General features: G+C 32.0%; 1 protein-coding gene across 6 annotated transcripts in view; it reads left to right on the forward strand.

The window, feature by feature from the left end:
- TRRAP (transformation/transcription domain associated protein) overlaps positions 1-26,724 on the forward strand; it is a 172,466-nt gene that overhangs the window by 121,071 nt on the left and 24,671 nt on the right. For all 6 annotated transcript variants that reach the window (XM_074200404.1, XM_074200408.1, XM_074200407.1 and 3 more), the window contains exons 59-65: positions 298-563; positions 1,169-1,269; positions 8,278-8,479; positions 17,127-17,291; positions 18,504-18,594; positions 20,031-20,230; positions 21,490-21,751. In XM_074200404.1, coding sequence (XP_074056505.1) covers positions 298-563; positions 1,169-1,269; positions 8,278-8,479; positions 17,127-17,291; positions 18,504-18,594; positions 20,031-20,230; positions 21,490-21,751 — 1,287 coding nt within the window. The remainder of the gene's footprint in view (positions 1-297; positions 564-1,168; positions 1,270-8,277; positions 8,480-17,126; positions 17,292-18,503; positions 18,595-20,030; positions 20,231-21,489; positions 21,752-26,724) is intronic.

A 26,724-nucleotide genomic window follows, 5' to 3' on the forward strand; every position in this document is an offset into this window, starting at 1 on the left:
TTTTCTTTACTCTTGAATTCCAAAGCCTGTCATTGGGCTCATGTAGTCAAGGTTCACAAGGCAATCTTCAGGATGTAATTAGTTAAGGTGGTGATGATGATGATGAGTATAATGTGTAAGTATATTTTTAATGAAAAAAATATAAGTATGATACGCAACAAAAGTAGCTTGGGTTCATCACAAATTTCCCATTTTCATAAGCCATATGTTCATTTTGTATTTTTAACAAATCTTATTATGACACTTTTTTCTCTCCTGCTGTAATGTATATTAATAGTTTATTTCTTTGCTTTCTAGCTATTGTAACTGCCTATGAAAATAGTTCACAGCATGATCCCAGTTCCAATAATGCTATGCTTGGGGTTCATGCATCAGCTTCAGCCATCATCCAATATGGAAAAATTGCTCGAAAACAAGGACTAGTCAATGTTGCTTTGGATATATTGAGCCGTATTCATACTATACCTACTGTACCTATAGTGGATTGTTTTCAGAAGATTCGACAGCAAGTAAAATGCTACCTCCAGTTGGCTGGAGTCATGGGCAAAAATGAATGTATGCAGGTAGAGTGCTAATGGAATGTCTTCCTTTCAACTTTAATCTCCACTAATTTAAAGAGGGAGTAAGAAACTTGAGAACTATGGTTTTAAAATGATTATCTACAAGGTGGGAATGGGAGAGAAACAGAGAGAGAATTAGTTTTGAAAAGAATAGTTCAATTATAGTACAGGGAGATAGTTCCTAAGAAGAAGAAAAGAAGCAAAAAATGCAACTACTCATTTAATTATGTTTTACAATGTAAGTTCTACTATTTGCCTGTTTTTCTTTACTATATTACAAAAACTTCAGAAATAGGATTTTGAATTTATTTAATGAATTGGAATATTAAAGATGAGTAAATGAATTGGACTAAAAAATTTTTGTTAATGTTGGAGTTAAAATTTTTAAAACTAAAGTGTGTCAATTTTGGTGATTCAATTAAAATCTCTTACTATTAGATAATAGCTAGTGAAGTATGAGTATATTATTGTTTTCTGATAAAGGGCAGGTTGGGAGAAGGCTCTCAAGGAGATAATTATTTCTATTGATCACTTCTATTGTCTAATATGTTATTGATCTGGGAATTCATTTTCAGCATTTTTTGCACACACACAATTTCTCTTAACAGGGTCTTGAAGTTATTGAATCCACAAACTTGAAGTATTTCACAAAGGAGATGACGGCTGAATTTTATGCTTTAAAGGGAATGTTTTTGGCACAGATTAACAAGTATGTATATTAAGACAAATGAATTGTATCCATATAAGACAAGAGTAACAGAAATAATGCTTCTAAATGTTTAAGCCAGGATGTTGTTCAGGAGGTAAAGCCAAGCCAGTACCAAGTTCAAGCAAGAATGTGTCAGATATAGTACTTTATATTAAGATAGTGGCTTAACAGAAGATTGATATATCAGTTTATTATGCTTTTAAAAAGCTTTTCAAAAACTAATTGAGTGAGCACTTAAAACTTCTGTAATGTTTTCAGTTCCTGTTGAATCCAGTAGGTAGAGAAAGTTTTTGTGATGTTTTTATTTTTTGGAGAAATATATTTCAAATAAGATATTTGTTAAAAAAAATGAACAGCATTTATAAACAGAAGCAAGATGATTCAGTGATTTAGGTGTATAGTATTTAAATAAACTTTTGCTCAGTTTAAGAAAATGATTTTGTTTATATAAATTATAGTTTATTATTACATTCCCTTTTGGCTATAGTTAAATATGGGAAATATTACTGGTTGAGGCTGACATTATGAAAATCACAAAATTTCAGATCTGAATTATTTTGTCCAGCCTTCTCATTTTGCAGTTGAGGAATCTGAGACCCTTAAGCGTTTGCATAATTTTTCCTATCCCTTCCAACTGATTAGTATCAAAATTAGGACAAAAACTCAGCTTTTTAATAAATATCCTTGCAAAAAATGGAAATGTTTCATCAATATTATATAAATCCATAAATCATATTGGCTAGGGGTTGTATTCTTTATCATCCATGGACTAAATTGTTTAGAAAAAGATATAGGATAATTATATATTAATAAGTAATTATTGAAAATTATAAAATTCCTACCTGGCCCGGGGGGGAGGAGAGAAAATACTAACACTAATTAATTAATTGAAATTTAACTGACATTTGATCACTTCATTTAGTGCCTAACCATGTCATGGAGATGAACCTTGATTGTTTTATTCCTCCCCCCCCCCCCAGTTTTATTGACTTTATCATATTAAGTTTTTAAAAATTATTTGCTATCATAATTATTTAATATGCCATCCCCCCATTGAATTCTTTATAAAACAAGCAAAAAATATCCTTAAAACCATTCCATAGCCACTACTGATTGTATGTGTAACATTCATCATCCATAATCCTCTGCTTTCTCCTGGGAAGAGGAATATCTGTTTTATCCTCTGTTCTCTGCAGCCAAGTTTGTTCAATACAGTTAATTGAAGTTTAGAAGACTTTTAGTGCTTTTTTCCCATTTATTTAATTGAAGTCATTGTACATGTTCTTGTTTCTGTTTTCTTAACTCAGTACCCTATTCCATTCTCTTTTGCTTTGTTGATAGTCCCATGTTTTCTCTGAATTTCTCCAAGAAAAAGAACAAATATTGTTTGCTGTCAGACAGAGTTTCTTAGAAGAAACTGTCTGACTCATTGTTTATGTATTTTTTAATCTCCCCTTTGTTCTCAATTCCTTTTACTTTGGCTTCCATAGCCCCCAATATCTTCCTTGGAGAACACCAGTGATCTCTTTATTAAATCCGATGTCTTGTATCTCAAGTTTTATCTTTGTTTTACCTCTCTGGAGCATTAGACATGGGTGGCCATTTCCTCCTCTCTGAATATTTTCTTTTCCTTGAATTCTTATAACAACTTTTTTTGTATGTAGTTCTTATCTATCAGAATGATCCCCCCTTTGTAGTATCATCATTCATATTCCATTCTCTGTGTATTAATGTACCTAGAGTTTAAAACCTAGGAATTATCCTTCACCCTTCTTTTTTTCTCACTTTATACTCCAAATTATATTGCCAAATCTTATTAAACTTCACTTTTCTTACGTTTGTCCTCTGTCCTCAATCCATAAGATTTTATTACCTGTTCTTTGGACTAATTCAGTAGTCTTCTCTCTCTACTTGTAATCTTTCCACACTAATCCATCATTCCACAGCCAGAGTTTAGCTATTGGTTGCACTCAAATTTTCTATAGCAATCTAAATTTGCTATTCCACCCCCAATATATTATTTATTTCATATTATTTTTAGTGGAATTTCTCTGTTTTTCCTTATATTTTTCCTCCCCATTTATATAGATAGGTTGTTTCTGGAATTTCTTTTATGCCCTATTTTATGGAAATCATTGTTGCAGTGAATTTTTTTATTGAATCTTGGTGGGGAAAGTAGGATTCTTTTAGTATTTTATCTGCAAATGGAGAGTTTTTCCTTCTCTTGTCTCTATTTCTTTTTCTTGTCTTATTGTTAAAACTAGAATTTCTAGTATAATATTAAATAATAGTGTGGTGCTTAGTTCTTAAAGAGAAAGTAATGGACTGTGGTCAGCTGGGCTTTTTTACTTTTTAACTATTGGCAAATTCCCTTACCTCTTTGGACCCTAGTCTCATCTATAAGAGGGAGATGGTTATTTTTATATTATTTACCTCATATGTTGTGAAGAAATCACTTTGAACACCTTACTGTGCTACATAAAAATGAATTACTGTTGTTGTTGTTGTTGTTGTTGTTATTATCATTATTATTATTATTAAATACTGTACTATCATAGTTCAAATTTTGGTCAATTCAAGCCTCCTATAAAGATTGTGATTTCAATTTGATCAGTTGTTTCTTTTGTCATTGAAGGACTAGGAATGAAGGAACTCTTTACCAGAAGGTTGACTATTAGATGGTGAATATTTTGGTTGCAACAACTCATGAAGACTACTTGCTTAGGGAAGGATAGTTTTCTAAGTATTGATTGAAGCAGTATCCATTGGGAGTCCTTGAACTATTGAAATATGAATGAGAAAATGAAACAACTTTTGTGTCCTATAGTCCTCACCTGCTTTCAAAATATAAACTGTGATAAAAATTAAAGGTCATTTGTTTGTCCCTCTTTTTCCCCCTGTTCAAAAGTAATCTGTAAAGTATTGTCAGCTACCAGAGTGGTAGATAATTTGTAGAAGATAAGAGGATCAAATAGTGGTGACAAATACTATTGTTAGAAATGGAAAATAATAGTCAAGAGAATCATTTATCAGGCGACTTCCATAATAATGTGTGCCAGAGCACTGACTTTGCTAGAGGAAAACTGCTAGGGAAAATAAAGAGGCTGTATAATATAGAGGCTAATTAGCTTTTTAAAAAGCTATTTGATGGCATTTGCATCATATTTTCAATAATACTAGTCATTTTAATTTCTACATTATCAGAGATCATAATTATACAGCTATATGGTGTCCTATTGAACCAGTATTCAGTCTTTTTTTAAAAAGTCCTAAATATTTCTTACATGAATATATTGGTTTTGTTTTTAAATATGCTAAATTTTCTCTTGATTTTTAAACAAAATCAAAATGCTTTTCTTAAAGCACTATTAACCTTTCTTGAAAGTTTTAATTAATCTTTAAATGTAGTTAATAGATGTGTTATTGATGCAAGATTTTAATTCTTTTGATAATGTTGGGATAGTTTGTTCCTTTGATATTTTCTTTTCCATTCTTTATATCATTTCAGTTGTATAACTTTTTAAAGTATACTTAACTCAGTCTATAATAATGAGTTTAGGGTTAGCAGAGATGATCTATTTTAACTAGCATCTTCTGCATTCTCGAACTGACAAAGCCCAGTCTCCTATGTATCCAAATATGACTTAAATACAAGTTTTAAGAAACAATGAGAGAATCTAAGACAAAGACTAGGGAGGAGGTACTGTTTAATCCATAAATTTGAGGAGAAGTCCCTAAATATTAGAACTAGTACTGTTATTTCTCTGAAAACTTTTTAAGAGAGATGTCTCTTTCTGATTTTATTTTGACTGACAGCTGATATGTAGTAATATAAATTTAACATTTGTTTTCCATCCTTTTCCTTCTCTGTATTTCCTTAATAATTCAAAAGTAATTAAAGTAGATAGATCTCAGAGCTGAAATTGACCCTAGAGATAAGGTAGCACAAAAGGGTAGAGTGCTGGGCCTGGAGTTCAGAAGAACTGAGTTCAGATTTGGCCTCAGCCATTTACTTAGATATGTAATATTGTGCACATCTCTCTAACTTAATTTCCTCATCTGTCAAATGAAAATAATATCTCTGAGGGTTTTTGTGGGAATCAAATGAGTTATTTGCATGACACTTTATAAACTTTAAAGTTCTATAAAAATACTAGCAAATTATTATCTTATGATAATCATTTATTCCATCCCTTTCATTATTTAAGTCTGAGATTGGTTCAGTGACTTGACCAAGATCACATACATAGTAGTATCTAGCTCCAAATCCAGTGTACCAAATGGTGCCAAGTGACTGAAAAGAAAAGTACTGAAAAGAAAAGTAATAAAAACAAATAATAGAAACATTTCTTTCAGAGAAAAAAGTATTAATAAATATAAAGTCATCTGGATAATTTTTAATTTTTAGAACTTTATATACTCTGGTGGGGAAAGTGGTCTTAGAATTTGAAAACTAATGCTTCTTATCTCTGCTTTGCACTATCTTGAGAGAGAGGAAGTAGTAGAGGTGAATCAGAATCCAAATTGAGATTAGACTTTGGAAATGACCCAGGAGAGGGGAAAAAGGCTAGAACCAATGGGAGAGTAGCAGACTAGGGAATGAGATAAGCGTGGTAACTAGGGCAGGCAGTGAACCTACTAGTATTAGAAGTAAGTAGAATAAGACTGGGACATGAGGCTTACGCCTTTGTCAGAAGTGAATGGGATAATCTGGAAACCTGATTGGTCAGGAGCTGGCTAGTCATTTCACTACCTCAAAACTACCTCAAAAACTATAATGTTCAATTTCTAGTTACAAATAGTGGTTTTTAGAAACTAAGTTTTCTGGTGTCAGTTTGGCTATGAGCAAATGTCTTTTTTATCTCCATAATGAATAACTCTCAAAAGGATTTTAAAAAAAAGTTTGTCTAGAGTTGGTAATAACTCTTTACTTGCTTAGTACTTTAAGAATCTGATTTTATCTTATTTATGTCTGTGTGGTACAAGTGATGCAAATTAAAACTTCTCTATGCCCTATTGTTTCATGTGGTGTGACCAGAAATCTTACCTGTGACAAGAAATGGTGAGAATCTTCCCTAAACCAGCTAAATAGATTTTCTAATGATAGACATAGAGACTATATATGGAGCAGTTCCACCTTGATAGGCACTACCAGATCTGGGGTTCTACTATTGTAGCCTTCTGGGACATAGACCATCTCCATTTTGTAATGAGGCAGTGCTAGGATAAGTGGAGAAAGAACTCAGTAACTTTGTCTATCAGAAATTTTACCTGTGACAAGAAATGGTGAGAATCTTCCCTAAACCAGCTAAATAGATTTTCTAATGATAGACATAGAGACTATATATGGAGCAGTTCCACCTTGATAGGCACTACCAGAACTGGGGTTCTACTATTGTAGCCTTCTGGGACATAGACCATCTCCATTTTGTAATGAGGCAGTGCTAGGATAAGTGGAGAAAGAACTCAGTAACTTTGTCTAAGATTTTCAAATCCTTAGAGGAAGGTCATAGATACTCAAAAAGCAAAATTTTTTTTTAAAGTATTTCATATTTACTTGATCACATAGACATGTCTTTACAAATATGTTTGCATTTTAGAAGTTGTGTCATGTAACCTTTTATTTTTTTCCGTTTTTAAAACAAAATCTATCTCCCTTTATAGTTAATTAGAACCAAAAGCAGAACAACTTGTTTTAGCTGAAAGTAACATTCGGTTATCTAGATCTGTGATACTATGCATTCAGCAGATGGGTGGAGCAGTCATTTCTATAGTGCCCTATTATGTGATTTACCAGTGCTATTGTCCTTTTTTTTTGATTGCATGGCATAGTAGAATATTTAATCTGGGGAAATTAAATTTGATTTTAGGTTCATTTTTACTAACAAAGTTTAGAAGATTTTTTAAAAGAAGAATTTTTTAAACAGTGATTGAAGTTTCTATAATCAGGTCATTGCTCAGAATTTTATTGTTTAATTTTTTCACTCAGTAAGTAATTAGATATGGTCTACAAAATTGAAATTTCTACATTTTAAAATTTTGAACAGAAATATCTTTTTAAATAGACATTTTGTCATGTTTTCTATGAAATTTCTTTGAAATTTCAAGGAAAACTTGAAAATTAATCCATTTTATATAAAGACAATTCTAATATAATATTAGTTCTGTTTTAGGATGATTTCTGTTCTATTCATTAAATTAAAATGTTTTATCTCTCAGGCTAGATGTAATCTGTTTGGTATGTTTTTCTTTTTTTTTTCCCCAAGTTTTTTTTTTTAGGTTTTTGCAAGGCAAATCGGGTTAAGTGGCTTGCCCAAGGCCACACAGCTAGGTAATTATTAAGTGTCTGAGACTGACCGGATTTGAACCCAGGTACTCCTGACTCCAGGGCCAGTGCTTTATCTACTATGCCACCTAGCTGCCCCTTTTTTCTTTCTTTTTCCTGTTTCAAATGACTTTTAATACTATCTCTTAAAATGGAAATCTTCCCATTTGGGGACTTTACTAAATTGTTTATCATCTTTGCTGATTTAGAAATAGATTGCTATAACCCATGCTAGGTTTGAATTACTTACTCATTAAAGTATTTGCATGCTTATTATTAAGTCCACAGTGGGACCTTTTGACCAGTAAGGAAGTGGGTTAAACTTGAGATAACAATGAAGTTGACTAGGATCTCATAGTAAAAAGGTACATCTTTCTTTGCAAACCATAAAAAATATAGATTCTAAGAGTTGTTAGGGACTTTATATATAGTCTTTTCATTTTATAGATAAAAAAACAGACTAATTTATCTCAATTCATTTCTCTGTCCTCATCAAATATATCTAGTTACTAAAATGATAAATTTAGATTCTGGAATTATATTTAAACTATTAGTTAAAAGAAATAATTCGACTATCTTTTGGACATGTTCTATTTTGAGTTAATTGGAGTTTTGCTCACTTAAAAATCTGACCAAATTTTAAAATGCTTGAATTCATATTTTAATCTTTTATTTTCTAATAGGTCTGAGGAGGCAAATAAAGCTTTCTCAGCAGCTGTGCAAATGCATGATGTGCTGGTAAAGGCCTGGGCAATGTGGGGTGATTACCTGGAGAATATATTTGTGAAGGAGCGACAGCTTCACCTTGGTGTATCTGCCATCACCTGCTATTTACATGCATGTCGACATCAGAATGAGAGTAAATCAAGAAAATACTTAGCTAAGGTAAGAGAGAAGTACATATATGTTTAATAATACTTATTGGTTCTTGATTAAATCTTATGTCACTGCAGCAGAATTTTGGGGTCCATAAATATAAAAATGGAAGTTGAATTTAACTCTTAATGTTTATCCTTTAATAATAATAACACTAGTCTGTATTATATGATCAGATATGTCAAAATAGCATTTTAGATTAGGATTATGCTTTCTTTGGTATCTTCCAAGGAAAAAAATAAGCAAAGTATGATATTACTTCTTACACAAAAATAATAGAATCATACTTTTTGCTGTTCTCAGTATTTGATGACTTGTATTTTTACCTAGAATTTGATTTACTACTTCAAAATTTTTCATTTTGATTCCATGTTCATCATATAAAACAAAGTTCATAATTCTATATTGCTTCCAGAAAAACCCACGTTCAGTCTTCTAATATAGAAACTTTTCTTCTGTCTTAAATTTTGTTTAATTGTTTATCTGGAATTTTTCTAAACTTTGAGAAAGGGTGTACAAGTATTGTTTCTTTAGCAGAAATTTTTTTATCTATATATACTACAAAAGATTTTAAATCAAATTTAACTTTCCTTCATCACTTCCCATATAATTCCTTAAATTTTTCTTAGCTTTTAATTCTAAATTTTTTAGATGAGCTTTGATATTTTTGTGGTGACTTTAAAATTTGTGAGGTATTCTTTTGACATAACTCCACTTTACACTGAAAATATTTTCTTGTATTTAAAATTATCTCATTTTAATAATTGGACCTGCTGATACTTTTTAAAAATGAGATAATTACTATTGCTTGATAATAACTCATTTGGCCCTTGTGAAGGGCCAGAATCTTAGATTTAGAATGATTCAGAGTAGTCATTTTAGATTTATATTCCTAAATTGCTTATTCCCAAGATTTTTAGAATTGTGGCTTAATTATTGTTTACTTTTATACTTAAAGCATGTGTGGCTCAAATTGTGACTATTCCATTGACCACCAGTGATTGTAGTAGCCAGTTTTATGAATTGCAATGGCAAAAACCCTGAACAATATTTTTATGAATAAACCTCTGAATTTAACCAGTCTGGTTCTCAGGGAGCAGACATCAGTTGTCAGTGGGTTCATATCCAAAATCTTACCAAGTGTTCTGATGATAGTCTAAAACTTAGTGAGGCATCATAGTAGAATTTCTAATAGAAGTCAGTTTTTACTGACTTTGTCCCCTGGAGATAAGACTGTAACCTAAAAGTTAACTCTTAAATACAGGCCCATCTCTAATGATCTAGAATGGCATGAAGATAGTCCTAAATTCTCAAGGTTTTACCACTGGTATATGAGCTATAGTGAACTAAAGCCGGTCTGAAATGCCTGTATATGTTTATTTAAAGACTGGCCTAAGTAAGAGAACTCATTATTGGATTAGCTATAAGATGCTGAAGTTTTTGTCCATAACACTTCTCAAAGTTCATGTAATATATAGTAAGAGTATGGGCAGCTAGGTGGCGTAGTGAATAAAGCACCGGCCTTAGAGTCAGGAGTACTTGGGTTCAAATCCAGTCTCAGACACTTAATAGTTACCAAGCTGTATGGCCTTGGGCAAGCCACTTAACCCCATTCGTCTTGCAAAAACCTAAAAAATAAATAAATGAATGAATGAATGATAGAGTAGTTCTGATCTATCTCAGTAGAAAATGGAATGTAGATTCTTTAAATATTAAATATAAAAATAATAGGTGACATTTATATAGCCTTAGTTTAAGTGTTTTACACAACTTATACTTAAATCAACCAAATGAAACATAAAATAAGTAATATTTCTATTATATATCAGGAAATTGAGATACAGAAATTAAATGCCTTTTTTAGTTTTATATGGATGACATATGATGGCCCAAGTCTTCTGGTTTCTAGTCCACTATTTTTTTTTAACTGCTACTTTCCTCTTTTTAACTTTTTTTCCTTCTAAAAGTATAGCATGGCATTTATATGTATACATATATATGTATATATTTACATGTATACATGCATATGACACTCTTTACTCTATTAAAGTAATTGGGGAGTAAATGAATGCTATAAAACAAGGTTTGAGAATCATACCATAATTACATAATACATTTAGTTTATCAGTGTAGTTTTTTTCACTTGTAGTTGGGAGTTTTTGAATTTCACTTATATCTGTTGGTTTTTTTCTATTACATTTTAGAATCTATCCTTCAGCCTTTCCTTACTCTTTGAGATATCTGTATATTAAAGAATTTTTTTAAAAGGAGAGGGGGGAATGTTCAGCAAAATTACCAAGCCATTGTCAGTTGAATCTGACAGCTTACGCAATATTTCATACTCATACTTTCCCACTTCTGCAAAGGAAAAGAATAAAATATATTTGTTTCTCAACTCTTCTACAGAGGACAAAACTTCTAGCTCATTATAATTACATAACATTCAGTGTTTTTGTTTTTTGTGTTTTTGATTTTTATGCTTTTTTAATTTGTATTTTTTTTACTACGTACTTTCCTGGTTTTACTTATTTTACTATGTATCTGTTCATTTAATACTGCTGTACTTTAAATTCTTCATTTTTGATGATTTTTTTTTAATGACAGCAACAATCCATTGCATATATGTATCATAGTTTGTTTATCCATTTCCCAACAGAGGGCACCTCTTCCTTTTGTAGATTGTTACTAGCACAAAAGTGCTATAGGGATATATTGGTGTTTATTTATCCTCCTTCAGGATATGTTTTTAGCAGTAGGATCTCTGGGTCTCAGAGTTTGAATATCACTTTAGTGTCATATTGCTATAGGAGAATGGTTGGATTGTTTGAAAAGTAAGAAGACAGGAATTTACAGAGTACCTGTTCTGTGCAAGGCACTTTTTACAGCTATTAACTTACTTGACTAATATATCTGTATGCCTGTCTTTTCACTGTCCCTCCTGCATTTGATTATTTGCATCATTGCCAACTTATGGAGTGTGAAATGAGACCTTGTCTCAATAAAATTATGTATCTTACATATCAGGTCCTTATCAAAGATATTTGTTCCAAAGATTTTCCCCCATTGTCAGTTTCCTTTTTTATCCTAAAGCCATTGATTTTCTACCTTTAAAGACTTTATTTAACACATTTCAAAGTATCTGTATCATTTGCTGTATAAGAATTTCTCCCTAGCCAGAACTGTGAAATGTAACTTCATCTAGTTCTTATCTAATCTCATTTGAGCTCTTGTATTTAGTTCACTTAACTATTTTGAGCTTTTTATACTATATGACATAAGCCTTTAGTTTAAATGTAATTTCTACCACACCACTCCCAGTTTCCCACAGTTCTTTTCATATAGGAACTTTTTCCTCAAATAATTTAAATTCTCAGAATTATTGAGCAATTGACCTATTGAATTAAGGTATCTCTGTTCTTTCCTATATAGGATTTCTACTGATCTAATTTTCTATTTTATATATTGTATCAACTAGTTTTGATTTCCACTTTATAGTATAGTTATAGAAATCCTTTTCTTCTATTCCAATTTTTTTTTTTTTGCTATTTCCCTTGAGGTTCTACTAGATCTTTCACTCTTCCAAATGAAATTTCAGTGTTTTTGCCCTTAGCTTTATGAATTTGGTAGTTTGATACAGTCTAAATTTGTTGCTTAAACGGTGTCTTCATTTTTGTTATATTAACATAACCAATTAAAAAATGAATAGTCTTTCATTTATTCATCATCCTTTGTGTCTGTAGAGAGTGTTAGGAAATTGCATTCATGTTAGGAACTTATATATTTTTACTAGTTTTCAGTTTTAATTAATATACAGAAAAAGGGATAAGGACTGGACATATGATGTCTTTGATAGAGGAAATTGGCAGGTGAGGAAGTTCTCTATTAATACAAATTTGTACCTTCTCCACCAGTAGATAGTTACTTGGAGCACTGAAAAATTAAATAACTTTTCTAGGCCACATAGCCTATATGTGGCGAGGTAGTATTTGAATTCAAATTCCTGACTTCAAAGCTTTCTGACCATTACCATTTCAATCAAAAGAAATTGTTTTTTGTGTAAATCCAACCTCTTAGCTTTCCTTGAGATTAATAGATTCATAGCAACAACAATAATGATAGCAACATGATTTATTACCATGATTATTGAAAGCATATGGTCTTTAAAGTTTTTCCATTTTGTAGGTGAGAAAACAAGTATGATGCTTTCTCATGATTATACAGCTATTTTCTGGGTGTATAAATATGTCTCCCTTACTTGCAAGTCCAGTGCCCTTTCTGCTTGACTTGAAAATTATGTTCAATCTGATACAGAAAATATTCCAGAAAGAGAGATATCAGCATTAGTAAATTTAAGCTTCAAATTAATCCTTTGAGTCTAGTACTATTTTTGGTTGATATTTTTAAAAAACACTCCATTGTAGAAACTATGATTTTGTGTTCTTCTGAAGAAACAGTTGTAATCCGAACAAGTTTAGTGATTGAGTGACATTTCCAAGCAGTAACAGCAATTTGCTATAGAAGTGAATGTGGATGTGATGCAGTAGGTGGTACTAGTTATTTTCATATTAAGTAGGATCACACTGTTTTTTCCTTGTGTCCTTGAGTGAACTGTTAAATGGGCTTTTTTATTAACTTTGGCTATTAAAGGTCCTGAGATCCATCGGTTAGAAGTAAATGTGTTGTAAGCTGTTTGTTCTTGTTCATATTCCAGTGTGTATTGTTATGTGTTACTTATCAGCCAGTAGTAGGGTTTGAAAGTCAGAATAATTTTTCAGTCTCTATTTTCCTAAATATATCTACCCTTTTCACTGGTAGTTACCTCATCAGTTATGATTAATGAATTTTTTTAAGTATCATTGTGATATCTTAGTAAAAATGTTTTTCCCATAATCTATCTGCAGCCATTCCACAATGCTTATCCATTATTAATAATCTGGAAGGCACAATGCTAGATATAGCGAGAAAAAGAAAAAGAATGATATGATTTTGTAATCTTACAACTCCTCTGTTTTGCATGGATATGCCTAGCATTATTGGCACATAAATTTAAGGAAACTGAGGTTAAACAGGATTAAGTGATTTGACCATGGTCACAGAGCTAGTGTCTGAGAAAGATGCATCTTTCTGACTCCAGGTCTGGTAGTTTCTCTGTTGTCACTTCCAGATGCCCCATATGTACGTTTAAGCATGTGAAAAGTAACATGAAATTATCAAAATAAAATGTTTTACATTATAACAAAAAATACTAAGAATGGTTAAAAAGTTTATCAATAAGTTTCTCTCTCTCTCTCTCTCTCTCCCCTCCCCCCAACTCCCTCCCTCCCTCCCTCTCCCATTACATTTTGTAAATGAAATTTTTAAAGTATTTTGAATTTTTTGGTCTGATGATTCTTTGCAGAATCATTGATTTTCCCCCCCAACATGATTTATCAAATCAATTAAGATCTGATCATGAAATTTCATACCTTCTACTTCCACTACCATATTTGGGATTCGGATTTCAGCTTTATGCTGAAAACTGCTTACCAAAAGTTACTTTAAAAATGCCATCTAAAAGATAATTTTGTTTCCCATATTTTAACATTAAAATTTTACATTTATGCTGTTTCAAGTTATATAATGATAAGCCTAGGGATTGTGTTTCTTTTTTCATTGTTATTTGGTAAAATCAATTTATAATATAGTCTTAAATAATTGTCTAAGAATTAGTGATAACTGTATTATGTCTATGGTATTTTATAATTAGAGAAATATATTTAAATTTATATCTCTAGTGGCGGCTAGGTGGGATAGTGAATAAAGCACCGGCCCTGGAGTCAGGAGTACCTGGGTTCAAATCCAGCCTCATACACTTAATAATTACCTAGCTGTTTGGCCTTGGGCAAGCCACTTAACCCCATTTGCCTTGCAAAAACCTAAAAAAAAAATTCATCTCTATAGAGTGACTGGTGGGGTAGTAGTGGATAGAGGAACACTGTCTGGAGTCAGGAAGACTTGAGTTCAAATCTTGTCTCAGATTTACTAACTGTATGATCTTTGACATGTTTGCTTCAGTTTCCTTAATTTTAAAATAAAGATAATAATAGCAAGGTCATGAGGATCAGACGTAAAGTACTTAGCACACTGCCTACATTGCCTGGAATATAATTTCCAATAAAATCTCATTATCTTCCCTTTCCCTACTATTTTATAATATTATTTATTATTATTTATAATATAATATAAATATTTATTACAGCAAAAATATATATTCAAAATTTTTTTTAAATGTTTTGTCTTTTAATATAGCACCCATTCTTAGTAAAAACACTAGAGAATGTAGGAATAAATGGATTGTTCCTTAGAATAATAAGCAGCATCTATCTGAAACCATCAACAAGCATCATATGCAATGGGGATAGGCCAGAGGCATTCCCAATAAGATTGGGAGTGAAACAAGGATGCCCATTATCACCACTACTATTGAATATTGTATTAGAAATTTTAGCCTTGATGATAAGAGAAGAAAAAGAAATCAAAGGAATTAGAATTGGAGAGACAAAACTCTCACACTTTGCAGATGACATGATGGTATACCTAGAGAATCCCAAAAAATCATCTAAAAAACTACCAGAAGTAATTAGCAACTTCAGCAAAGCCACAAGATATAAAATAAACCCTCATAAATCCGATATTTCTATATATGACTAGCAAGATACAGCAGAAAGAGCTAGAAAGAGAAATCCCATTCAGAGTAACTTCAGACAGTATAAAATACTTGGGGAGTCTACCTGCCAAGGCAGACTCAGAAACTTTTTGAAAACAATTACAAAACACTTCTCACACAAATAAAGTCAGATTTAACTAACTGAGCAAATATCAACTGCTCATGGATAGGCCGAGCTAATATAGTAAAAATGACAATTCTACAAAAATTAAACTACTTATTTAGTGCCCTACCAGTCAAAATTCCAGAAAATAACTTTAGTAAGTTAGAAAAAACTGTAAGTAAATTCATATGAAGAAATAAAAAATCAAGAATTTCCAGGGATTTAATGGGAAAAAAGTATAAAAGAAGGTGGCTTAGCCCTGCCAAATCTAAAATTATATTATTAAGCATCAGTCATCAAAAATATCTAGCATTGGCTAAGAAATAGAGTGGTGGATCAATGGAATAGACTAGCAGGAAATGATTATAGAATCTACTATTTGATAAAACCAGAGTCTAACTTTGAGGATAAAATTTCTCTCTGATAAAAAAAAAAACTATTGGGAAAATTGGAAGTTTAGTATGGAAGAAACTTGGAGTAGAGCAACACCTCACACCCTATACCAATATAAGATCGGAATGGTTACAGCATTTAGACTTAAAAAACAATATTATAAGCAAACTAGGAGATCAAGGAATAGTTTACCTGTCAGATCTATGGAAAGGGAAGCAGTTTATAACCAAGGAAAAGATGGAGAACAACATTAAAAACAAACTAGATACTTTTGATTACATTAAATTAAAAAGCTTTTGCACAGACAAAACCACTGTAACCAAGATCAAAAGAAATGTAGTAATTTGGGAAACAATTTTTGCAACTAGTATTTCTGACAAAGGACTCATTTCTAAAATATAGAGAGAACCGAGTCAAATGTTTTAAAAAACAGAACCATTCCCCAATTGACAAATGGTCAGAGGATATGCAAAGGCAATTTACAGATGAGGAAATCAAAGCAATCCATAGTCATATGAAAAATTACTCTAAATCATTACTTATGAGAGAAATGCAAATTAAAGCATCTCTGAGGTACTACCTCACACCTCTCAGACTGGCCAATATGACCAGAAAGGTCAATGATCAATGTTGGAAAGGATGTGGTAAATCTGGGACACTAATACATTGTTGGTGAAGCTGTGAATTCATCCATCCGAGAGCAATGTGGAATTACACCCAAAGGGCAACAAAAATGTGCATACCCTTTGATCTAGCAATACCACTACTGGGTCTATACCCTGAAGAAATCATGAAAAAAAGGGAAATCCATCAATTGTACAAAATTATTTATAGTAGTCTTGTTTGTGGTGGCAAAGAATTGAAAAGCAAGTAATTGGGGATGGCTGAACAAACTGTGGTATATGTACATTATGGAACACTATTGTTCTATTAGAAACCAGGAGGGATGGGAATTCAGGGAAGCCTGGAAGGAGATTTGCATGAATTGATGCTGAGTGAGATGAGCAGAACCAGATGAACATTGTACACCCTAATAGCAATATGAGGATGATGATCAATCTTAATGGACTTGCTCATTCCATCAGTGCAACAATCAGGCACAAATTTGGGCTGTCTGTGATGGAGAATACCATCTGTATCCAGAGAAAAAATTGTGAAGTTTGAACAAAGACCAAAGACTATTACCTTTAATTTAAAAAAAACAACAACTTATCTTATTATGTAATTTTGCTCTCTCTTATATACATTATCTCTTTTCCTTAAGGATAGGATTTCTCTCTTATCACATTCAACTTAGATCCATCAATGTATACCATGTAAACAATGTAAAGACTAATAGACTGCCTTCTGTGGGGATGGAGGGGGTGAAGTGAGATTAGGGGCAAAATTATAAAATTGAAAATAAATTGATTAATTTAAGAAACCCCCCAAAATGTTTTGTCTTTTTTTTTTAGGTGTTATGGCTCTTGAGTTTTGATGATGACAAAAATACATTGGCAGATGCTGTAGATAAATATTGCATTGGAGTGCCTCCTATCCAGTGGCTGGCTTGGATCCCTCAGCTATTAACTTGTTTAGTTGGTTCTGAAGGGAAGCTTCTTTTGAACCTCATAAGTCAGGTAGGTTTGATTAAAGCATTTTTATTTATTGATTAATTGATCTTCTTTTCTTAAATCTTTTACATTCTTTTCAGAAAGCAAATCTTTTGTTCAAGGTATTAAACCAGATACTTAATTGCAATGTAATAGTTATAGAAAATGTGCTTTTAGTAGCTTTCTGATAGTTTTAATAACTAATAGAATTTATATAACATTGGAACTGTAATCTCATTGATTTGAGCAGCATTTCTATTATGTATTGCATAATAAAATATGAATATGCCATTAGTAGTATTGTTAGTATCACCTTAAGTATAATTTATTCTTTCATAAGTGTTTGAAAAATATTTTTGTATCCAGTTCCACAAATGTCTTTATTTGAACTTTGTGACAGTTCAAAGCTTGTGAGAGTTCGAAAACTGATTAATTTATTTAACTGATGAAGTACAAATTTATGCCCCAATTTTTTTGTTTTGCTTAAAGTATAATGGTCTTTGAAATAAAAATTGCGTATTTAATATTCTTCAACATTGAATATATCTGTTGTAGTTTAGTAAACCCTTACTGACTACTACATTATTTTCCTTATTCAATAATGGGTGTGATTAATAGATTTATAAGACCAAAGTTACATGATGATAACTGCTCAGCCCTTTTAGAGGCACCATAAAATCTCAGTTTGGTAAAAATGGTTTCTCTTTACCTAAAGTGGCTATTTTTTTTTCAGCTTCAGTACTGCAATTATGGGTGGAGTAAGGTTTTCCAATGAACCCAGCTCTCAGGCAATATTGGATTCACTGGGAATTGTGGCCTAATTTAGAGACTAACTAGTGTCATTATATCTCTTTTTCTTCGGTTATGTGCATAAGATCTTTGTGCTGATTCAAGTAGTTTTACATTTTGCTGTCATCAGATTTCTTAGGCATTTTGATAATAAGACTCCTCATTAATAATCCTTCAGTAAAATGTGTAGAAACTGCACCTTTTTAGCCTAGCTTAGACCTTTTTTAGGGAAAGAGAACATAGCTAAACTTGAAAACTTTGTTTTTCAGTGAAACTGGAATTTAATGTGACTAATACAACATGTTCACTAGTAAAATACACACTGTGTTGAATATACTAGTGTATATTCAATGCTAATGATCTTCATTTACAGAATTTGGTGAACAAATTTGTCTGATAATCAATAATAGAGTTATGAATGAATGATATTCCCTCTATATTTTTTAATAGGTTGGAAGAGTATATCCTCAAGCTGTCTACTTTCCTATAAGGACTCTGTATTTGACATTGAAAATTGAGCAGCGAGAACGTTACAAAAGTGGTGAGTTTCTTCTTTTTCATGGCAAGAATTGAGAAGGATAAAAGCTGGAAAGGAAGCATCAGTGTTCTTAAGTGTATCTTATGTTTCTGTATATCAAAGATAGATGAAATGCGTTTAAAATTGCTCAAAGAATTCTATACTCTTTAAACATTAAATATGGCATTTACTCCAGACCACTTATGTTTTGTCTGTATCAGCTCCCTTTTCTATGGTATATACCAAAGTTGGCACATGATTATCTCTGTCTTCATCCTTTAACTTTTTCCTTTTATTAAAAATCGTGAGCCTCCTTGAGGACAGAGCCTGATTTTGCCTTTCATTCTATGGCCAGCAGTGGGTCTGATGCATATAGGAGCTTTATACATGCCTTTTGACTTGACCTGAAAAGAGTGCAAAGAAAACTTCCTCATTGCAGAATTCTTTGTTTAATTTAATGTTACACAGGCTTGTTTGTGAATTAGTGATATTGAAATAAGTAATTGTCATTAGCTAGAAAAAAATGTCTTCTGGACTTTGTTTTCAGTTTTGGTATATGCTGATTATTTGCATTAGTTAAATAATTAATAGAATCAGATTACCAAAGTGGACTCTAGTCCTGTTTTATTAATTGGTAGCTGGCAGTACATAAAGCAGATGTTAAATGTTAAATATAAGTTTCTGTTTCAGGAAAATTATAAATTAAGAATCTTCATAAATGTTGTTACTTACAAATATCTAAGTAAAATAGTTTTTAAGACTTGGTGTTTTTGTGTTTTAAGATCAAAGATAGATCTGAAAAACAATTATTACAGGTTCACTATTTCCAGAGTTGTACAAGTTTTATACAAAAATTATTTCTCCAGCATTTAAAATGTTTTAGATTTCTGTATGTATTTTCAGTATTTTTTATAGATTATTTTTAGGTCCTAGGGGAAGTAATTGAAAGTGATATATCATGATATGTATGCAGCATAAAATAATAGTACTCCCCCCACTGCAATTGATAACATTAATGGTACCATCATAATGTATCATTTTGCTTGATCTTCTCAGCCACATTTTGAAGTAGGAAGGATATTTCCCATTTGTACTTTATAATTGAGAACTTCTGCTCAGAAGATCTACTTGCTGGGGTACAGAGGAAAGGATGCTAAGAGTCAAGAGAGCAACCATTCTTTGTTTACTTTCACTCTTAGCCCAATGATGTTTTCATCATCCTAAATTGCCCCTTTTTGATTGATTGATAATTCCTCTAGAGAATTTTTAAAACCCATAATTGCAGTACTGAAGCTGAAAAAAAAAATAGCCACTTCAGGTAAAGAAAAATCATTTTTACCAAACAGATTTTATGATGCCTCTAAAAAGGCTTTGGTCTTATAAATCTATTAATCACACCAGTTATTAAATGAGAGAATTTTTAAACTGTATATTTTACATTTTTGTGTGTGTATTCTCAGATTCTGGACAGCAGCAGCCAAGTTCAGTAGGCAATCAGTCCCATTCTGCATCAGATCCTGGACCAATTAGAGCCACAGCTCCAATGTGGCGCTGCAGCAGAATTATGCATATGCAGAGGGAATTACATCCAACTCTTCTGTCTTCTCTGGAAGGCATTGTTGATCAGATGGTCTGGTTTAGAGAAAATTGGCATGAAGAGGTATTTGGTTATGAGTTTGGAAATTTTTTATGTTGATGTGATTTGCATCTGTATTATCTGATGTCTACTCTATAGAATTGATTGTTTTATGAATTATTATAGTTCTTTTTAATATATGTGGACTTTGTAAATAACTATGCATTTTATATACAAGTTTTATATACAGTTCTTTTTTTTATTAAGAACCTTAGTTTCATATCTAAAACTGCAAGATTTTTTGAAAAAGCAAGTTTTCAACCTTTGAGAAACCTTCCTTTAAAGGTTTGATAGTTATTTCTTCCTTTATGGTTATTTTTGTGAACTAAATTGCTTCCTAAGTATAGCTAATGAGATAATAGTATGTAGGCTCCCCAAAGGCAAAGACTGCTTGGTTTTGTCAAATTATAAGTGAAAGTCTATAATATTCTGCAAACAGCCTCCCTAACCTTCATGCTTTCCCTCTGAAATTGCCCCCAATTTATTCTGTGTGTATCTTGTTTGCATATAGTTATTTTCATGTCGAGACTCCCATTAGACTGACTGGGAGCTTTAGAGAGTAAAGTTTATTTTTGTCCTTTTTGTCCAGCACTTAATGCAGTGCCTGACAAATATTACTTAATAAATACTATTTGATTGACTGCTTTGTATCCTTTATGGCAGTCAAAGCGTTTTGCCTATAAGAGTTTAATAAGTAAGTACTTAATATTTACTGAATTAAAATGAATTATTCTTAACTAGTTACATTAATGGGAGAAAACAGTCTCGTAGATAATCCAAATATATATATGTATATATATATATATATATATATATACTTGTAATATATTCTCTAATATTTCTAGCAGTCAGTTTATAGTCATAATTTATATTGCTTGACCCAGTGTTAAAATTTATTTCCAATTTTATTTTTACCATTTATCAGATGGGGAATGGAAGAAAGATTATTCTGTAATTTATTGAATTGATAATACAGTTCAATTCCACTTAGTAAGAATAATTAATCCCCTGAATTGCCACATTATTTGAACTTCTATTCTATTGGAGTGGGACCAATTACTATATTTTTTATAATTAAAACTTTTGTGTAAAACTTTTGTGTAAGTGTAAATTTGAATATAGCATTTAGATCCAGCAAGAGCTGGTTGACAAACTTGCTTTTAGTTAGAGACTATATTTCCATATGGTGTTATGAGTGCCAGGTACTAAGGTCCTATATTTAAATGTTTGTTGATTTAAAGGGCTCCATTATTATAATACATCTTTCATCTCTTTTCCTTTAGGTTCTCAGGCAGCTTCAGCAGGGCCTGGCAAAATGTTACTCTGTAGCTTTTGAGAAAAGTGGAGCAGTTTCCGATGCCAAAATTACGCCACATACTCTCAATTTTGTCAAGAAGTTGGTCAGCACCTTTGGAGTTGGCCTGGAAAATGTGTCAAATGTCTCTACCATGTTCTCCAGTGCTGCCTCTGAGTCACTGGCTAGAAGAGCCCAAGCCACAGCACAGGATCCTGTCTTTCAGAAATTGAAAGGACAGTTCACAACAGGTGAGTGCACAGGTGCCCACAATCACATTAATTAGAAAAGGAAAACTAGGTGTAAAGATAAGTAACTAACATCTGAAGCACAACTTGGGATTTATTAATCTCAAATAAAAATTTCGGAATACATTTTTTTACCTTTTAACTTTTCCAATAAGTTTATATGAGTTGTGAACGGAATAAGGCATGACAAAGAGCAATGATTTTTTTCCTTCAGTAGTTAGTTATCATATTTCCTCATTTTCAGAACCTTTCCTTAATATATGTTTCCTTTTCTCTAGTTGAAAGAACCTTATTGTATATCTATTCATCTCTTTATATTGTTTCAGAATACTGCCCCTTGCTTAAATGAATGCCAAGGCTAATTGGTATTTAAATGACTTCTAGTTAGTTTCTAAATTTATTGGATGTTATAAAGATTATTCCTCTGGCCCTTGGTTTGTTCATTTCTGCTTTTAGGAATATTTCATTGCTTTCTCATGTCAGCCCTGTTTTTGCAAAACCTGGTCACAGTTGTGATCTTCACATCTTACATTTTGTTTTTTCCCCACTGTAAACAATGAGAACTATTATGATTATTTAATGAAAAAAAAGGTCTATTAAACATGAAAATAGTAAAATATACTGATTCCTGATTACTTCTTAAAACTATTGGGAATTATAATATAGTAAATATCTTTGTGAATTAATACTTCATTTTAAATAAAATAGCTTCCTCTGTTCAAAGTGCCATGAATAACAATTCAAGGATCAAGACAGTCCCAGACTCCATTCATCAATCAATAAAAGTCTTAACAAAAATTTTAAAACTCTTTATAAAATTACAAGTCCTGTTCTCTAGAAGCTTACATTCTATTTGTGTGTGTGTGTAATACAAAATAATTTGAGTGGTAAGGAAGGTGTAGTTGGAGAAGGAACTAGAAAAGATTTCTTGTAGAAAATTGTATTTGAGTTGGGTTCTGAATACAATTGAAGGTTTCAAGAAGCAAAGAAAAAAGTAAAGAGAAGACATTGCAGGCATCAGGGATAGCCTTTGCAAATGCTCAGACAGAAGGTGGAATGTTGAATGTGAGGAGCAGTGAACAGACATATTTTACTGAATCAAAGAGTGCATGAAGCAGAGTAATGTAGTAATAAGATTTAAAAAATTATGAAGGACTTGGCACGTCAGACAAAATATTTTGTATTGGACTCTAGAAGGAAATAGGAGCTGTTGAAGTTTTAGTCAGACACTGGTGAGGTCAGAGCTGTGCTTGAAGAAAATAAATTTTAGTAACTCTGGGGCATGGATTGGAGAAAATACTTGAGGCATGGTGCATGAGCTCTATCTAAAAGCAACAGAGGGACTCAGTGTGGTGAAAATAAGCCCAGAGGGTATTCCAGGTGTGTAGAAGGTCCAATGAACAGGTAGGGAAAGCATCACTAATGAGGAGCACAGTGAAGACCAGTTTGGCTCCATCTCAGTCCATCAAGGCCAGAAAGATAGATGTTGGCCAGATTGTAGAGAATTTTAAAAGTTACATACCATTTCCATATTAGAAAATAGTGTTATGAGGATTTTTTTGTTATTGTAAGGGGATAAAATAAAATTAGAGTCAATCATCATCAATATGAAGCACCAGTTTTGGTTTTAAATGTAATTAGTGGAGGTATTAAGAATTTCTGAGCAACAAAGTGATATGACAGAATAGTTATTTTGTCATATAATTCTGATATGTCGATGCTTCAAAGGGAGGGAGAAATGAGTTCAAAGGACTAATTAAGAAGGATTTAGAACTAGATTTTGGTATTGGCTACATAATAGAATAGAAAGAATTGCTAGGGACACTGAAAGAATCAACAAGACTTGATGATTGAATAGAAATGGCAGATTGTTTTAATTGGTTATTAGTAAATAGTACTGATAAAATAGGGATGTCTAGTGGAGAATTGAATTTTGATGGAAAGATTGACTTTAAAATTATTAAATTGAAGTTTTAGCAGGACATCCAAGTTCTCTTAACAGTTGAAGATAAGGAACTACACTTTAGAAGAGGAGACAGGATCAGAAATAATGATTTTTTGATGTCATCTGCAAAAAAGTGTTGATGAAAGTGGTTGAAAGAGAATTGGACAGCAAGAGGAGAGAGTTTTTAAAGAGAATGTAGTCATAATGCTAAATAGGTTAAGTATGATGGGGATTCAGAATAGGTCTTTACTGACACTATATTCCTAACAGATTCCAGAGTGGTAGCAATATTACCTAGATTGCAAGAATTAGAGGAATGAGCCAAATGTTAAGAAAATGAAGTTAATCCTTGAGAACCGCTAGTTTGAGAAGTTTAGTAGAAAGGAAGGAGAAATAAGATTTCAACTGGAAATCAGTTCTTTCACATTCAAGTATTTGTGATATTCTATGATATTGTTTATTTTTAATTACCACTAGAGTGATTTTTGGAACTAAAATATATAGGTGATCTTACATTCTTGACAAACAGCTAAATACTAATTGTACTCCATATGGTTTTCTTATACCCAAACGTATGACATTGAGGGGGTTAAATGATTTACCATTGTCTTACTGCCAGCCATAAGTAAAGGTTGGGACTTTTATACTGAGGTTTTTGCTGGCATTCTGACTATTATATCACACATGCTTCTCATATTATCAAAGTATTACAAATAAATTACCTTGTAGAACTTAGTGAGGAATAATATAAGTATTTTATGCAATATGTTCATTTGCTAATATTTTAATTTTTTGTTATATTTTATTTACATTTATTTGTAATCTTAATATACATAATAAATTTCCTTATTGGATTCACTTTTACAAGTAGTGATATTTTTTTAGTTTTTTCTTTGCAAGGCAATGGGGTTAAGTGGCTTGCCCAAGACCACACAGCTAGGTAATTATTCTGAGGCTGAATTTGAACTCAAGTACTCCTGACTCCAGGGCTGGTGCTCTATCCACTGCACCACCTAGCCACCCCTCAAGTAGTGATTTTCTTTTTCTACTGGGGCAAAATGTTTATTTTGCTGTTCTGAACAAATCATTTTAGAAGAGGTACTCTTATCTGAGAGGATCAAAAACCTAGTGGTTTTGCTAGATATACAGAATTCTCTGATAACTGCCTATCCCACTTTTCTCATGTGATTGGAATGATCGCTTGTAATTCTCATGGCTTCCAGTTTGATTTTTTTCAATTTCAAAGCCTCATAAGAGATTTCCTGGCTTCCAAGTTTAGAGATAGAATAGACTATTTGTAAATCGTTTTTCAAATTGCCATGGAGGGCTCCCAGAAGAAAGCCCAAGTAAAGGGATATGTTGACCCTTGAAGAGACAGACCAGGAAGCTATATAGCTTCTCTCATACTCAGGAAAATTCTCTTCTGCTCCCTGCAAACATCAAAGCTGTCTAAAAGATTTGATTTATATACTATACTAAATGAGTGAGGAGACATTTGCTTATCACCAGGGCTGAAAACATAAAATCTAGTCAGAACCTTTCTTTAATGAGCTCACCTTCTAAATGGAAAGAAGAATTGTATAACAAGGTTCAGCTACAGAGTAGATGGTGGTCCTGGGAGTGCAGTCATTGATGTATACTGTCTTATGATAATGAATCCTCACCTAATGATGAAAACATTAACAATTAAGTTTTCAACTCCAGAAATTTCATGCTATCGATAATTCCAGGTACCAAAAATCATGATCCTAGTATTAGTGTGTTTCTTTTTCTTTTTCTTTTTCTTTTTCTTTTTTAATGTTGTACCTTCTTAAAGGCTCTTCTCCAACAGGGAGTTTTTTCTTAGTGTGTTTAGATAAAACATCGATCCTCCAATTATTAATTCTCAGTGACAGGGAAATCCTTACTTCTGTCGTGGTGTACATAACAGTTGAGATAATAGAAAATGGCAGTTAAATCACATCAGGGATTAATTAGCATTATTTCAGATTGTTAAGTATTGTTATTACATTTTGATATGAGAAAAAGGAAACACGAAACATTATTAACTAATCTTTTAAGGAAAATAGCTATTTTAATATCTTTTGCTTTGGCATTTTTATTTGTCTTAATTCTTGCTTTGTTCTTGAGTAAGATCATGAACTCTTTGAGAGTAGGGATCAGTTGGGGTTGGATTTTTTTAAGTTGATCACAGTACACTTAATCAATTGGATACAGCAATTCCTGGAATTATCTGCAGTTAGTTAGAAGAAGTTTACCTTCTGAATCAGGAGAAGGTAATACTCACATCAGTAAAATCAGAGAAATTTTTTGAAGTATTCTCTTTCCCCTTGGAGTTTAAATAGAATAGGTACTCATTTATTGATAACCTTTTTTCCTCTACATTGTTGATAATAAATTTTACTTTTGACTGACATTCTTTTGAATAATCCATCTTTTTAACCTTATGATTTTGTCTAGCTCTTTATGGAACCTTAAGCTCATCTTTGTCAGTACTGTGATATATTTATACACACACACACACACACACACACACACGACTTTTGCTAGTGTGTAATTGAGATTCATAGTACTTGCAAATGGAAATATGTATAAATGCTAATTATAGTTTTAATTATGAACCATATATAATGAAAGTTTTCAAATGGAAAATTAAAAGTAGTGGGGAGGGGGGAATGAGCAAATGACACTAAGTTGATTTTTGTACTGGATTATTGTTTTCTTTAGCTAGGTATCAGAGTGTAGGGAATTAGAAAGATGAGCATAGCTATGAGCACAGACGTTGTTATGGCAGCAGAAAATGAACTGTGTTTATTTAGTATCAGTCTTCTCATAGTTTGCTGAAGGAGAATGTTTTAATATTTGTTTTCAATTCAACCAGTTCATTTGGTTTCTATACTAATAGAATAGTAGAGAAACAGTAATCTCTCTCTTTGTCTTTCTTAAGTTGTTTGGTTGGTTCTTGTCCTTCATCTCTGATGTTGCAAGGTATTTTGTAATGGACTTTTAATTTAAAATTTACATATGTTTT

This window comes from Macrotis lagotis, chromosome X, assembly GCF_037893015.1.
Source record: "Macrotis lagotis isolate mMagLag1 chromosome X, bilby.v1.9.chrom.fasta, whole genome shotgun sequence".
In the NCBI taxonomy this organism is placed as follows: Eukaryota; Metazoa; Chordata; class Mammalia; order Peramelemorphia; family Peramelidae; genus Macrotis; species Macrotis lagotis.